At 35.8% G+C, this 17,523-nt stretch overlaps 1 protein-coding gene across 1 annotated transcript; it reads left to right on the top strand.

Moving 5' to 3' along the window:
* Window positions 1–668: 668 nt before the first annotated feature.
* LOC124138638 lies at window positions 669–2,874 on the top strand. The gene is made up of 3 exons (XM_046505375.2): window positions 669–952; window positions 1,308–1,420; window positions 1,744–2,874. The coding sequence occupies exons 1-3, from the start codon at window positions 736–738 to the stop codon at window positions 2,872–2,874; spliced, it is 1,461 nt and encodes a 486-aa protein (XP_046361331.2). The 5' UTR covers window positions 669–735.
* Window positions 2,875–17,523: the final 14,649 nt, after the last annotated feature.

The raw sequence follows: 17,523 nt of genomic DNA, 5'->3' as shown, positions 1-17,523 counted from the left end.
TGTGCGCAGCGATGAATTCCAGGCGAACCTTTTCAATGTGCGGCCTACCTTTGTTGTGCTGTACGAGTTTTCCCTGCTGATGTTGGCGAAGGAATGGTAACAGCATGGGTTGAACGTCATCATTGAAGATCTGGTCGTCGAGGTTGCCATGATGTCCGTTCCAAAATATCCCCCCACCCCTTAAAACCCTCCCTCCACCGCCACGATATGGATGCACCTCAAGAATGCAGCCTAGCGTCAATCGTGTCATCAAATTATCTCTTCATTAGTCAGATGAGCTAAATAAGTTGATATATTGTCTGTTCACAGCTGGTACGCGATGCGACACACCCAGGTCATTACAACGTGAGACCTGTTGGTTTGACAGAAAGTCAATAGGACGTTTTAGAAAGGGAAAATTTATGGATCTGAAATCTGTAGTTTTATCAAATATTATATTTTTTATAGCGAAGTGAAACAGTTAGGCGATACTACATGCATCATATCAATGAGTGTCTCACAACAGGTGACGTGCACATTACGTCTTAATTAGGAACACGGGGGTCGCAATTTCACTGTACACAGGAGAGATATTAGAATGGCAGGCATTTTCTTTTGCCCGGTTGTATATATAATATATATATATATATATATAAGGGTTTCAGTTCCCATGATGTTCCCAGTCGCCATGTTGGTTGTCAACCTAAACAAGCGCGAAACGTAAACACGCCGGAGAATTATTTTCAACCTGCCGTTATGCCTGTTTCGTGTGCGGTTATAAATTGCAGCAATCGTGCAAACAGAGACAAGAAGAGTTTTTTCAGATTCCCTGCTGTAATCAATAACAGTGATGAGAAAACGAGGGATCTCAGTCAGAAGCGGCGCCGTTTGTGGTTGGCAGCTGTCAACAGGGAAGATCTCGCATTCAAGGACACCCGATACATGCGTGTGTGCAGCGATCATTTTGTCGGCGGTAAGTTTGAAATGCGTATGACAGGTAGGTTTTTCGTAGTGCGAAATTATGTTCCGCCGTCCTTCGAAACCGAGTATGCTTTCAATATTTGAAACGGATAGAAGGTAGATTGTGGTACGACATTAATAAGTTTTTTTAAATTGTCTTTGCAGTAGCATTTTTAAGGTGACAATATAACTATCCTAGGTGATCAGTGGTCATTATTTCAACCAGGCCATCAGGCTAAATGTTGTCACTGATAACTGTAAACAATGTGGAGCATGTCTGAACTGCATATGCCTCCATACAATTAATTGTGTTGTTGTGATTGTAAATACGTCATGGTTAATGTTAATAAATAAATAATCTTCTCCAGGTTCTCCATCAGCCCTGTATCAGGACACCCATCCAGGTTGGATACCTAGTGTGAAACTTGGCTATGACAAGGGCGACAAAGGCGACATGGGTTCTCGTTTCTTCCGTCTACAGGTAAACTTAACTAAGAATGTTAATTAGGCTGATTGTGGTTTGTCTAGTGGTAGAAATATGGCACACACACATGGGAAAAAAATTAAGGGTTGCAAGGTTAATTTATTGTTGCTATAAAGCATAGGTAAAAAAACGTACCCCCTCTATCTTCATTTGGTTACATTAGGTTTATTGCCAGGACTTCTTGAGTTTCATGTTTAATTTTGAACACTGTTTGGGATAAAAATATGAAAACATCAATGTCATGCTTTAAGTGTACATGTTATCTCAGTGTAATTAAAATACATGTATTTTACTAAAAATTACTGCTCTTTGTTATTTAGGGACGCAAGGAGGCGACACGACTCCTTGACCTGCGATTTGATGAAGAAGAGCAACAAAGTGAGGCAGAACCGGATGCTGAACATGCTGAACCAGTGGATCAGGACATTACACCTGAAGAGGAACTTAAAAGTTGCAAGATTAAAATTAACATTCTTAAATCAGAAAATGAATCTTTAAAACACGAGAATCTTCTACTAAAGAAGATAGTGCATAAAATGAAAGCAAATAATACTGAAGATTTTGATGGTGATGATGATAAAGTACGATATTATACTGGTCTACCATCCTTTGTATCACTACTTGCATTGTTCAATCTAGTATCATATGGAATTAGTCAACCTTCACATTCATCACTGAAAAAATTTCAAAAGCTTATTATTACACTAATGAGACTCCGATTGAATTTACCCACTCTTGACCTAAGTTATAGGTTTGGTGTCAGTAAAGCTACTATTTCCAGGACATTTAATCAGGTGATGGATGTCTTGTACATCAATTTGAAACGACTTGTATTCTGGCCTGATAGAGAAAAATTATGGAAAACAATGCCAATGATATTCAGAAGGTATTTTGGACGCAGAGTGTCTGTTATAATAGATTGTTTTGAGGTTTTTATTGATAGGCCATCCAATTTGACAGCTCGAACGCAGACTTGGTCAACGTACAAGCATCATAATACTGTAAAGTATCTTATTGGCATCACTCCCCAAGGTTCTGTAAGTTACATTTCTGAGGGATGGGGAGGTCGTGTTAGTGATAACTATTTGACAAGTAATAGTGATTTCACCAACCATCTTTTACATGGTGATATAGTATTAGCAGATAGAGGCTTTGATATACAAGAAATTATTGGTTCTTGTGGTGCAGAGTTAAGGATCCCAGCTTTTACACGAGGTAAACCACAGTTAAGTGGCACTGAAGTTGAGGAGACAAGAAAGATTGCCAATGTGAGAATTCATGTAGAAAGAGTTATTGGTAGTGTCCGTCAAAAATATATGATACTCAGCAGCACTGTTCCCATTGATTACCTGATGACCAAGAGTACTGATGCTGTTCCACTTCTTGATAAGATTGCCCATGTTTGCTGTGCACTTACCAACATGTGTCCATCAGTTGTTCCATTCCAGTGAAAGTTTATTACTTAGACTTGTAAAAGATTAAATACAAAAACAAAATGTCGTGTGTTTAATGATTTCATAATTATTATGATTTAGGAATAAAACCACCTAGACATGTTTAGTGTTACCTAAAATCCCATTGTATTGCATAGGCAATACATCTGATTCAGATTAGCCCATGTTCATTCTGTGCCAAGCACCACTGTGGTTCACTTGAAAAAATGTTTCAACAATATGAATTGATAATTTCATCATGGATGTATTATCATTCAAACAGGTCATGCAGTTACATCAGATAAAACTAATTGTTAATGAAATAACCTCACATTGAAATGTGATTACTGATATTTCTTTTAACTTGGTGATTTTGCTGCAAAATTATCTTGAACAAGTGTTAGTATGTCTTTGACCTACTTGGCAGATCAACAGCAAATATTTCATACATATGACTTTGAATTACTGATCCAATGTACAATCTGTCAAATGTAGGAATAAATCTAATTCTGAACATGAGAAATGGTCAGTATTTTTTTTAGTTTTAATTTGTACATTTTGTATGCGCAACATTATAACGCATGAATATCCTTTTGAGAACAAGTTTCATTAAGACATGGTTTGCCAGCTCAGTTACAGAACAGTGAGGACTGAGTCACACTGAAAAGTTAAAAGGATCAGGTAAAGTTACTGAAATCACACATCACTCTTCACTATTGTGTTTGCGCTTCGTTCCTTTGTTATTTGAACAACAATCTTTACAAAACCATTTTCCTTTTGGTTTTCGTACAAGACCAACACACTTGAAGTGAAACCATCTCACTGTACATTCTTTCCCATCGCAGCCAACATACTTGCTTCCATCTTCTGGTGTCCTGCATGTACAAAACAGTTCTTCCCCAACACTTTCTGGAGCAACCCTTTCACATGTGGTGTTCAAGAAGTGTCGTGCAACAATCTCTGGTAGAATAACAGATGTGAAGAACTGCATCGCCTGATCAGCTACTGGTTGCCAGAAGGCCACACAAGGTGTAATTCTCTCCATAAAAATATCATCATTTGTCCAAACAACAAAGTCACAATAATCATGATTTGTTACAAATAGTTGTGTTTGCACCTGGTTATAGTACTGACTGTCCCTTTTCAGTTGCAGTGACCCATTAACTTTCTCTAAGTATACTATATTGTTATCAATTAAGTCATCCTTTGCACAGTAAGGACATTTAATCTCAAGGCAGCCCCTTCCACAACAGCTACAGTCAACAATACCACCAGGAGTTGCACCAAGATACTCACAGCTAAGGAATAAACCACATTCCTCAACACTGAAGTTATGGTGATGCTCACAAGATAATTTCTCATAGGCATCCCTTGCTGTTACCTCATGGCTGCATCCCCATCTTGTAGCTGGATTAGAAAACTTGACCTCAGTCGGGTAACAGATATGGCGAAGTAAACTCCTAGAAGGGTCCAACAATGATGTACGACTTGCGCTTTTCATCTTTGATGCCGTTATACGTCCAGCCCTGAACTGAAACCAAAGTGGGGAACCTGCTTGGTTCTTTGTTGCTGCTTCAACTGCTGTAACCTCCTCTTCTGTGATGCTCAGCTGATCTAAAACATTCTGACAGTGTTCTAAAACTTCATTATATGGGATGCCAACTAGACTTTCATCAAACAGCTCAGGAATCACTTGTGGAAATTGTGGTTGTAGTGGTACAGGTACATATTGATCACTATAATCACTATGAACTGCTAGACAAGATGGTCTGTCTGCATTAATAATATGAAGAAAGGTGTCAAAATTCTGTGTAGATGCAGGTCCTAACTTATGGGTAAGTTTAGCACTCGATGAACTTGAACATGTAGCAGATGAATCATCAATTAATAAGTCAAGTTTCTTCTTCAATGTCTTTGAAGAGGTAAAATCAATGTCTCTTAAAGATGCATATTCAACCTTTTTCATCAAAGCTGGAAGTTTCCAGTAGGCTGGTTCCTGTGTTACGGTGGTACTTTCCCTTAGTCTAACAATAGCTTCAACAGCAAACATCACACTTGCTACATGTGTGCACGATTCTCCCAAACCTGCCATACAATTGGGCTGACAAAACTTTGCCCGTGTCATCAGTGATGAACCAGGGGTGCAATGGAGCTTCATTCAAGCGCTGGGAATGCATTACCTGTAAACATACAGTGGAGGAGTTAATTTTATTTCAGATATAAAATTTACATTTAAAAAGTGAATGAAAATGATAGTATTCTCAATTCTAATACTTCATAATAATGGACTGAGCATTTAGACGTTTCATGAAAGGATTGTGAAGGTAATTTGCATGTGTATAATTTCAATGACTTGCTGAAGACATTTTGGATTCTGTCTGAAATATTATCTCCAGCTGTTATTTAATTTGTCTAACCGCTTTATAATATCCACGTAACCCACCCGAATGTTATCACTACGTAAACACACATTTATGTATTGGCTTGGCTCTTGTACAGTAGCAGTTGTATAGGATGTAGGTAAGCTGTTGTTTACTTACTTTTGACTTCACAACGTGAATGGCCTTTCCATCTTCGACGGACAAATGCACATACGAGACAATGTCTCGTACCCAACCACATACAAATCTATCATATGCTTCCAAGCTCCTGTAGTTTCTGATGTCTGATAAACTACCAAAAGGACTGGGACTGAATACCAGATAGTTGACGATGTCGATGTAGTTAGTTGCCGGCAAATGCTTGTGGTCGTCACTCCATTTCGATTTCGGAATCCTGTACGGATCTTCTTTGTCGATCACACCAGTCTTCTCGTGATATCTTATACGAGATACTTTGTCCAATAAATTAGCGTAATTATCCATTACAGACGATTGCGAGATGACAAATAGGAGCAGATAGACGCCCACGATTGCAGAGCGAGTGTGCTGCTAATGACGCTATATTGTTGCTAGGGACGCGAATACAACCAACATGGCGGCGCGCACGGCATGACGGGATAACTCTGAAAACCCTCTATAGTAATAATTAAATAAGTGGAGTAAGATTGAACACAGTTTAAATAGGCTAGCGCTTTCAACTCGTACCACGTACGAGTCTCATCAGGCCATAACTGAATAACGGACATGAAGTAGTAACATATAGTTACGTGACGTCATAACATTTAGGAAACTATGACGTCACAATACCAAGGTGACAATGGACAAATAACTTACGCCTTTACATTTAACTTAGGCGCGTATTTATGAATGAAATGTTGCTCTTTTTGAAACAATGTAGTTTCATGATCAAAATTTAGCTTATATAGCGAGACTAAAAAGTTTGCCATTTAGAACTCCAAGGAAAGGGGGTATGGGCTTTCAAGTCGCCTAAGGCGCTGCAAGAGAATTCAGTGGTCGTGGGTTCGAATTCCTGGTTCGCCCCGTTTTTATGATCTGGTTGTAACAATTCCTGTTATCGTGGATTTTGATCAAGTGGAAAACCTTACGCCTGTGTCGTGTTTGGCCTCCGTCCGACATTAATGTTGAAATGCCATGTTACAACCGAACTACTGCTCAAAACCCCCTGGATGCCACAGGGACATATATGTCCCTCCTCTACAACCCTCACTTTGAAGTCGAATAAAATTCAAAATACATCGCCCTAACAACTCCACTTTACAGTTTTAAATAAGGTGGGGAATTCCCTGTTCTGTGATATCATCCACTGGCATTTTAGGCCAAGCAAAAGTACTGAACATGACCTCTGAAAATTAGGTACATCGTAAATGTCGCCATTTTTTACACATTACTAAATCACCACTCACGGCGTTATTTAAAGTATGTTTTGAAATCTAACTTTCGGATATTTACTCGGAGAATTGAATTTCAAAAATAGCATATTAGTAATCACGGGTATCTGTCTTTTATGAAATCACCAATGATCATTCCAAAACGGCTCCGATAACCCTAGAATCGTTTAGAATGATTTGGGAAAAACGAAAACACGAACGCCGAAGTGAACTTTCCGCCATATTGGATAGTGTTTACAAAATCACGTTTCAGGTACACCGGTTATGAGACGCCTGTAACATCACGTATATTTCAAACTTATCTGCGATACCTACATCCTTGAATTCCTCATACATTTTAGAATCAAATGACCAGTGGTCTTTGTCACCAATACAAAGTGGCTAGATGAAATCAAGCAAAATACGTTAGGTGTGAAAACGAACGCTGTGCTCGAAAAACTGCACATGGTTGAATTGTAAACAAAGCAAAATTCATATTTTACACAGTGTAGCATATTCTCCTATTTTGAGCTATCCATTCGTCTATTCGTTCAAGATATTGGCTCAAAATTTTCAGAATATGCATGGGAAGAGAATCGTAGGAAGAATTAGGGAATTTCAAATAGATACATTGCAAAGATTTGATATTTTCAACAGAAGTTGTCAAAGTTACCGTTCTGGTTGACGCCATGACTGACGCAAAATCACGCACAACGACAACGGTATTTACCGGAATTTCTGACTATTTCCGTTTGTCTCAATGAAAATTATGACAACAAATAACAGTACATAGATTGTCAGAATGTTTCTGATTACTTACATGTCACATTTATGTTTATACGATCCCTGAATCAACGAAAGTCCCATCGTACAATCCCGCGTACTGTTGAAAGTGTACACGCCATTTTGTAAAAGTGGGTCACAGGTAGTGATGTCATACGTCAACATTGTTGTACATATTTGGCAATTTCTTTGAGGTGAAGGTCCTTGAATGAGAGTGCACACGATCACAGTATCATGCTGTTTACAGTTTCAGTTATGGTGTATATTTTGCATGTCTTTTATACATTTTTTCACACAATTAATTTCACTTTGGATATTTGTCAATGTTCAAAATGAAATCATACGTTCATATAGGCCACAACATGTATGAACGAACCTTTGATAATCTCCTGTTTGTTTGAACATTAATTGTTTACATAACAATGTGATAGGTTTATAGTGTCGACTACGATATTTCTTTCCTTTGGACAAGTGTTACAAGATGAAGTGTAAATGTAACTGCAGCATGTACGTATTTCTTGGGATGTGTAATAAGTCAATATTATAATTTCATATAACCAATTCAATGTCCATGAATAGACGTTTCATTTTATTTTATAACTAAAACTGAATATATTACTTTAACAAAATGGATAATATTTGTCGGTAAAATATATGCACACATTTCTGAAATGTCTTGGTCTTGGATTTGTCTTTTATGTCGTTGGATACAGAGAACAGTGATATCTAACGATTCGCCAGGTGCGCGTTAGTCACAAACAATTTACGAATTATTCCTCTCGTTTTGCATTATATAATCATGCAATGGTTACATTATTTTTTCAATATTGTGATCACAGGATAGTAAACAGTTTACTTTATTTCTCCAAGAATTGTAAAATGTATAAAAATAAAACCCATGCCAGGTACTCCGTTGGTTCAAACGTATACGATTAACCTGATAATTCTGTACCAATAGAGCTTTCTTTGCATCTTTTATTGTGTAAGAAAAAATAACATAATCATGAACAAATATATGTCCAATATTGAATATAATTTTGGTTGTTTTGAAATATTCTTTTGGGAATTTCATTACGTAAATTGATGCCAAACAGGTGCGTGTCTTGTCCAATTAAGATATACGATGAACTATCTAATTGTTTACATATTCAAGACATTATTTACTTGGTGTGAGCAGTCATTTTATGTTGTGTCGAAAAAGCGTCAAATTCCGTCCCACAAATCGAGATTTTCCATACCATGAACGAAAATTAGGGGAGATATATATATTAATCAAAATACCAGTGTCGTCTTTTTCCGACGTTATCAAAGACATAAAACCAGCCATGACGTCAAAAGGAATGGTGTTATTTTTAGGGTATTTCATTACATTTGATGATGAGGCTTGTGCTCAATTAATAATGATGCAACATTAGTCAAATTAGACTTACACAATCAGGAGAATGTTGGAATCTAAGGACTAAGTTATAGGTTAGATAGGGCCATCCATTTCTCTATTACCTCCTTTTTATGAAGTACGAAATAGTTTGGTTCCTCCTGAACAAAACACCACGAAAATATATTGTCCTTACCCACAGCTAATTCTCACCAAGTGACCTGAGTTACAACCAACTAGACCTAAGCATAGCGGAGTTATACCCCCTTTTCTTTGTACGTGTGTAACCTCTCTGTCCCTTTTTGACGTCATAGAGAAAAATCAGTTTTCGTCATTTACGGCAGCTATTTTTGGAATTGAATGTATGTCGTTATACATACGCATATAACTCCATTTGATATGTAGTTATGTCGTTCAGATATTAGGCAGTATTTTGTTCGCTCACAGTTTCCGTTAAGCTTCTTAATAAAAAAAATTGTCGCACAGTACTTTTATCGGTGTACGATAAAAAGCGGAGAAATTTACTGTTTTTCAACGCAGAATAAATTCTCGGACAACACTTAGGAGTGTATTTTTTAAAAACCGGTTTGATATTTACTGTTAAATTTACTCTATCAAATACGAAATTTAATATTCTCCACCTCTGCGTAATTTTATAGCCAGAGGTAGATCCAGTGCCGCGTGAGCGCAATTCTCGCACAACCTTCACTTTTCCGATCTTAGGAAAATGTGCGTCAGAAAAAAAACTCGGCAGCCAGAGGGTTAAACTGAAAGTCAACATCAGCTGCTTCATGCGACATATGTGTCGCAATCGTGATCTTGGATTAAGCAGTTCTGACGGCACACACCCAAAATATTAATCATGAGGAATATTGTTGACATGAAGTCAATAGAACTAATACTATGTGTGTGTGTGTGTGTGTGTGTGTGTGTGTGTGTGTGTGTGTGTGTGTGCTGATGAGGGCATAGTATCGGAGATAAAAATAATTTGGTTTCTTAGTTAGTCACTATTCTTTTCATTAGAATGTTAAGAAGGTATGCTATAATTTCAATATTTTATTACAGTGCTTGATGTTAGCTGGAATTATTTTAATCCTCTTAAACCCCCAGAGAAGATTATCCTCTAAGGTAATTTTTGTCCGTATATATGTCACACATTAGTGATAACTTATGAGAAAACGTAATTATCTGTTTCGAAAATTATGTACCGCATTATACGTGAGGTACCAAATTTGGTATCAAGGTTGCTTGGCGCAATCCACCAACGATTGCCGAGTTTAATGATCTTAGAATACTCTTCGTATAAGGTCAAAGAGAATATTAACGTTAGTGACAAAACCCTTTTCATTATAGATTTTCCATCCTTTCAATTTTGATCAAAACAGATATATTTCAGCAATAATTGATTGCAAAAAAATGTATTATACATTCTGATGCTCTTTGAAACTCAACAAGACATGCCGGAAGATACCGGATATTATTTGTGTATGCTTTGAATTATGATTTCGTGCCGTTATCATGATGGATTCTGTTTTTGTTGTTGGGACAAGGAGTTATTATCCCAGCAAAAGTTGTCAGTAAGTTGTTGTTAGTTCTTCATGACATATGAAAGGAATCCAGACAGTTACATTTAGTCATTTATTTCATTAAATATACGTCTTCCTATGAAAGGAAACATTTTATGTTATATTAATGAGCCATATGTTAATCATACATTGCTACAAATATTGCATAAGTTAACATGGTTTGCATTTATTTATTATTAATTCATTATCTGTGAGAAGTTCACAGAGATCGAGAAAACACAATATCTAATAGTTTATGCAATGTAGGTAAAGAATATCCAGGCCCCTCTTTTGATATTAATAAAAACATTGTATATAATGTTATGTATTAAGTATTCTCCTTTCCCATGCATGGGAAATCTATGCTCCATTTGCTGACGCCTGGGTTTTATTCGTTTGACATTGCACAGGATTATCTGTCACTCATTTGTTGTATTTGAATTCTTCGTCAAAGTATAATGTATAAATACGATTGAATTTCTCGTTTGTTTCAAGGAAACGGTCATGTGCTCCTTATCAAATTAAGTAAACCTCCAATGCAAATCGACATAATTTCAGGATCCGGTTGCACAGAGCACTCTTCGGTAACTCGTAACTCAATGCTATTGCAATAGACTCCTAGCTAAGCTACTATTGGATGATAAATCAATTAACCTATTTGTCGAATAGATGTACCTAATGTAATCCATAAATTTTAACCCGAGGATGGATCTTTCAGTTTTAAATTTCGATGTGTACAGTTGCTAGAGTATCATTCTAACAATACAGACATGACACAAGCTGCACGTGGATAATTGATAAAGGTACGTAGTCCTTGCGGGTTCACATACCTACATGTACATCGCCCAGGACATTGTCATTATTTGCTTTACATCCTCCGAGAAACGTTAAAAACAATGAAACTTGAAAACTTATAAATTGATATTATGTATATGAACATGTATAAATCAGCTTGCACACAGACTACTGCAGAATGACATCTCATCCATTTGCTAGTTTAGTTTAGTTTAAACATATTTTATTCACAGAACAAAATGAGAATTGTATTGGGGACAAGTTCTTGCAACTTAGTAAACCCCTCTCCGCATAAACTATGTACAAATATAAAGTTGCAAAATAAATAAATTTGCTTCAGTCAGTAAAAGTCAAACTTTCCACATTTACACATCAATATATTTGTGTAAGTTTGTTACGTTATAATTATTCCATTGTGTATATTACTACCTACTTTACCAATTGAAATATGATTCCATTAGGTTAAATATGAACAATTATGATGAAAATCGTCAATAGGATATATTACAATTAAGTACAAAACACACAGAGTATTATAAATAAATAAGAAAACTAAGTTCATTCCAGTAATTAATCCTCTTCTGGACAACCATAGAAATGAAATTCCAATGCGTTTATATATACATATAATTATACAACAATGTACGATAACGACCTCAATCCTCCCCCACACCCATACTTTAATGACGATTGTACGATAAACCCTGTACCAACCCTGACAAGGATAGGTTCTAGTCATTTAACGCCTTTGACACTAAACTTTTAAGGTTATTACAATTTACGTAAAAAGTTATTACATTTTACCGCAAGTTGAGATTATTACAATTTACGTCAATTTTTATTACAATTTGCGTATTACAATTTACGTCAAATTTTATTACAATTTACGTTGTTATTACAATTTACGTCAAAATTATTACAATTTGCTGCAAGTAATACAATTTACCTTTTTATTACAATTTACGTCGTAACACGCACTTCATGAAGAATGGATCCGTTTGCCCCAGGGAAGCATTCAACGACTTGTAATGGGTATGAGGCGTAGGGTTGAAGCTTTGGTCAATGTCAGTGGATCATACATGCGTTACTGACGTTTCTGTCTTGCAATAGACTCTGCACTCCCTAGGGTGTCTATGTGACACCTGATATGGCCTGCTGATATGATGACAGTTACATGACAAAAACAGTTTTTCAATGTTTTCTAATCCTTCAATTTCTGGTCTTCGGTAAAATTCCTTTCTGCTCATATTTTTTTGGGACAGAAGATAAACTTGCTTTGGGACAACTTTTGCATCACATGAGGTTTATATATACGGCTTACCTTATAACAATCGTACATCTCGTTATAATAGTCATCATTAAGTGCCAAAAGTAACAGCTCACAAATATGGTGGGTGGCGCATAACTTTTGTGCATGTGTATATATTAGGATTGAAAGCATGTTAAAGAGTTTTGGGCTAAAGTTGAATGTTTTCTGAATACAAAATGTTCAAAACAATTGACATTTACAAAATGCTCTGTTTTACTTGGGTACAACTCTAACATTCTGTTAAATCACATTATACTGGCATGCAAAAAATATATACATGTATCAAGTATTAAGAGTGACAATATATCAAGTATTAAGAAAAACAAATTGTCACTCTTAATACTTGATACATGTATATATTTTTTGCATGCCAGTATAATATGATTTAACAGAACGTGAGAGTTGTACCCAAGAAAAACAAATCGACACAGACCCGTGAGGATTCCGGTGTAGAATAGGTCTTCAGCAACCCATGCTTGCCGTAAAAGGTGACTATGCTTGTCGTAAGAGGCGACTAACGGGATCGGGTGGTCAGGCTCGCTGACTTGGTTGATGCATGTCATCGATCCCAATTGACAGGATCGATGCTCATGATATCAATCACTGGATTGTCTGGTCCAGACTCAATTATTTACAGACCGCCGTTATATAGCTGGAATATTGCTGAGTGCGGCGTTAAACAACAAACCAAACCAAACCAAAAACAAATTGTCACTTGAAACGTTTCTGAAGACTTTAATTGATATATTTCGGATAGAGAAAACAATTGCACATAATAACAATACAATAAGACAGTTTGACAGAAAATGGAAAGATTTGGCAAATGAACTGTCTAGTTAATATGTCTATATTTTTTATCTATTTTTTATCTATTTTATTTTTTTACACAACCAATTTGTAAGGATTTAGGTTCACACTTAGTTAATAAATATGCCAAATATTTGTCCGTTTTCACCTTTTTGTAAACTTTGATGGACACCTGTAGCGAACTTAAACTTGCTGACCTGCTGTCTGCTGTATAGGTAACCTATACCTAACAAGTATCCTACAAGACGTGCTACTCCATGTATAACTCTGTAATGTCATATACTGAATTGAATAAAAAAAATTAAAAAATTAAATTAAAAATTTGACATTTGCCCTTTCCTTTTATACCCTCTCCTAAAACGTAACGCACAGGTGAATTTTCTTTTGGAAACATCTGAAAGCTGGAGATACATGTGTACTTTCCACTATTTATACGTGATCGGTTGAATTAATGGAGATGATTATCAATGAAACTTGACTATGAGTACCATACTTATTGCGGCTTTAAATCATAGACATGTAACTTGATGACATCAGTTATTCAGCCAGTGAACTCAAGGTAAAATGATGCATTGGAATCTGTGTGGTTCCCACTCTTACGCTTTAACCTTACTGCTTCCATATCTGGTTCAACACACACTCAGTGATTTTGTTTTGAATTCAGGAGGATTTGTACTGAACCTGTTGGCCGAGTTTGCATTGTGATTTTCGTACTAACAAGTTCCAAAAGCAATTGTTTGAATTTATATTTTTGCTTTTATTCATCAGCTTTGCATGTTTTTAGATCGTTCATTTTTTAGTAAAAAAGAAGATGGAATTTTCTCAGATGTCTGATTGTTGAAAACACTATGGAGGTAATATAAATGATGAATAGAAACATTTTAAAATACAATTATTTTAATTTGCGTGAAAGTTATGGTTATTTGTTACTTGCATACGTGTTCTTTAGAATACATTATTTGAATTTTGATAGTGAAAAATAGGTATGATCATAACTTTGGGGATCCCCATCCCTGACCACCAAATATCATGTTTATGACAAGAGACAAAGACCACCAAATATCATGTTTATGACAAGAGACAAATGGGAACTTTCTTAAATTTTAACAACTGCTTTGTTGTTTACCAAATCAGGACAAACTGGCTAGGTGTCTGGATCTCAAACAAGGCAATGATATCTAGTATAATTTCATGGCATAGTGATTTTCCATATCCAGTAGATCTGTGAAGATCCGGGGTAAAATAGGTCTTCAGCAACCCACGCTTGCCGTGAAAAGGAGACTAAGCTAGTTGTAAGAGGCGACTAACGGGATCGGGTGGTCAGGCTCGCTGACTTGGTTGATGTATGTCATCGAACCCAATTAAGTGGATCGATGCTCATAATATATAATCACTAGATTGTCTGGTCAAGACTCGATTATTTACAGACCGCCGTCATATAGCTGTAATATTGCAGAATGCGGCGTAAAACAACAAAACAACCAACCATGTCCAGTAGAAAACCTGCCATTCGTGTACATCGTAATAAAGTTTTCTACAGCCTCACGATGAAGTCTTCAATTGACACATCACTACTACTGTTATAAGTATATGGCTACTGCATCATCCTGTGAAGAAGAGATTACACATGAATATGTATACCACTGTATCAAAATAATTAAACATCATGAACATATTCTTCATTATTATGCCATTTAGACCCGACATTTTTACAAGTACAACCAGAGTTCAAAAACACTAGATTGAAAGTAATCAATTACTTTTCCAAAATCATTCGATCAAAATGTTTAATTTCATTATGTGATAAGAAAACAAATGCCGAATAAATGACTTTTCATGTGAATAAAATCCAGAGGCCAAATGACAGACCCTACCATCAAACACCATTATTACTTATCAAAAGTGTTTATTTTTTCTAGTTATTGTACTGATCGTTCATTGTTTCCACTAAACTAACCGTTTTACAATGGGAGAAAACGGGGCATAATCGGCGCCATCAAATTCGCTAAAATAAAGATGCTAACGTGATTTCATAAATGTGGTCGTTTAATTCCATGTATTATGTATACGATTCCGTGACAACAGTGAGCTGACACGAAATATTAAGGCACATATCACTGTTGAAAATGATGTGTGTCATTGTTTACATTTCACCGATATGACGACTACTTCCGAGTCTCGAAGCAGCCTAAATAATGCCTCCCTTCACTAAAAGTATCAATAAGGACGTTATGCTCGTTGGGTATACATTGCAGCAGTGTAAATACTGAGAAAAGATTTAACCACCCTTTCTAGCGTGTTTCAAAAGTAAATACATGTCGTGTCAGCCATGGTTGGTTGTTTAGTGGAGGTCGCAGTCATTGTCTGGGTCAGCATACCCACGGAACCAGGCTGCCATCAAGATCGCCCGAACTTCTTCTGAACTGAACTTCTGTGGGATAAACACGATAGCCGTTTCCGACAACGTCATTCGCAGCCGTAAACTCTTCTGCAACTTTGCCATGCATTGAAGGCGAATGTCACAAGTGCCACAGGATCGAATTAAGCGACTCTCATATATATAATAAACCTTATGACCTATAATAACCTTTAAAGGTTTATGTTTGGTCAAGGCTAATTATAATACCTAGAATTAGCAAGGGACCGCCCGCCTTAAAACAACCAAGAGAAGCATCTATTAGTAGCCAGTCTTATATTCCGTGTATCTCATCAGTCATTTACATATCACCATAAAACATAAACAAAGTACAACCTAAGACAATTAAAGTATTCCGAAAATTATGAATTAACAGTTCCAGTATAAATCTTACAACAAATGCATTTAACAATGAAACGAAGACACTTTACATTTGGTTGAAAAATATAATACACGTAATAGAGCGCAATTAAGGACAATTAATGTATTTTAGATAAATAGGATAACTCTTCGGTAAGACACGTACTACATAAGTTACCAATAACTAAAATAGTCTTACATGATCTTTGCTATTTATGAAGAACGTAATGATAAGCGTTACTTTAATATACCTAGCAGAAGATAACCTAAACGAATAATATGAATACACATACATTAATAAATATCTTACCTCTTACTAAAATAGTCTTAATGATCTTTTAATGTTTATGAAGAACGTAATGATAAGCTTTACTTCAATACAACCTTATAGAATACAACTTTAACCGAATAATAAGAATACACAAATATTAATAAATATCTCACCCATTACTAAAATATTCTTGCATGATCTTTTAATGTTTATGCGAAACGTAAAGATGAGCTTGACTTCAATACAACCTTACAGAATACAACTTAAACCGAATAATAAGAATACACAAATATCAATAAGATTTCAATCTGCTAATTAAAAAATATGGCCACATGTTTTATATCTACCGTTAATAACCAAAGTCATATGCCCGACGACATGTCATTGTATGTGTACAATGTAGACATAAATAGAGCCTAATAAGACTGAAAATATAGCAATACATGAGCAACTGAATTAAACAACACGTGTTATGTGCTTATGGGTTTTGCGTGTACAGTATAGTTGCCGCGCTTAATAAGTACATTGTTTAAACATTAATTTCATCAAGGGTAGTTTGAATCATTTGAATGGAACACACACAGTAATCATTTAAAGATACATTCATTTACATACACTTCAATTGCAAACATTCAATAAAATATACAATTGACAACAGATGCACAGGAATATTACTTTGCTTCCACGAGCCCGATTATGTGTAATTTTAATTTGCTGAACCAATGTCTTAAAACGTTATCATATAATATTTTATACTATTTTAAGATACACTATATTGTTAGATTGTTTCTCGTGCTACGTGATCTAACCTAACTATAATACTAACTTTATTGGTTACCCTAAAATCATTATTGCCTAATTTAATATGTTGATTATATTCAAAGCAACTAAGAATATAGAATGCAATAGAAAACAGGAAAAATAGGAATATAGTTTAAGAACATACAATATATATGAAGTGAACATATCTTACCTTAAAACAACCAAGAGAAGCATCTATTAGTGGCCAGTCTTTATTCCGGGTGTCTCATCAGTGAGGTACCCGGAATAAAGGCCGTTATTAATACCACCGATGCTCTTAGGTCATGATTCGGTCGCATTTTCAATTATCACTTACTTAAACAATACCTACACAATTTTGCTAATCTAACGTGCTGACTATCTGAATTTAGAGATTACCTCGCAGTTTTGAAGGACATGAGTATGCAGAAATGACT

This window comes from Haliotis rufescens, unplaced genomic scaffold (assembly GCF_023055435.1).
Source record: "Haliotis rufescens isolate VD_foot unplaced genomic scaffold, xgHalRufe1.0.p SCAF_17, whole genome shotgun sequence".
Taxonomy (NCBI): Eukaryota; Metazoa; Mollusca; class Gastropoda; order Lepetellida; family Haliotidae; genus Haliotis; species Haliotis rufescens.
Note: the sequence above shows the minus strand (reverse complement) of the source record. Positions and strands in the feature narration are given on the sequence as shown.

Bases quoted from the DNA above. Each gene is read 5' to 3' on its own strand.
- LOC124138638 (XM_046505375.2), top strand. From the start codon at position 736: ATGCCTGTTTCGTGTGCGGTTATAAATTGCAGCAATCGTGCAAACAGA. The intron at 953-1,307 runs GTAAGTTTGAAA...AATCTTCTCCAG, and splicing joins CAGCGATCATTTTGTCGGCG to GTTCTCCATCAGCCCTGTAT. The intron at 1,421-1,743 runs GTAAACTTAACT...TTTGTTATTTAG, and splicing joins CTCGTTTCTTCCGTCTACAG to GGACGCAAGGAGGCGACACG.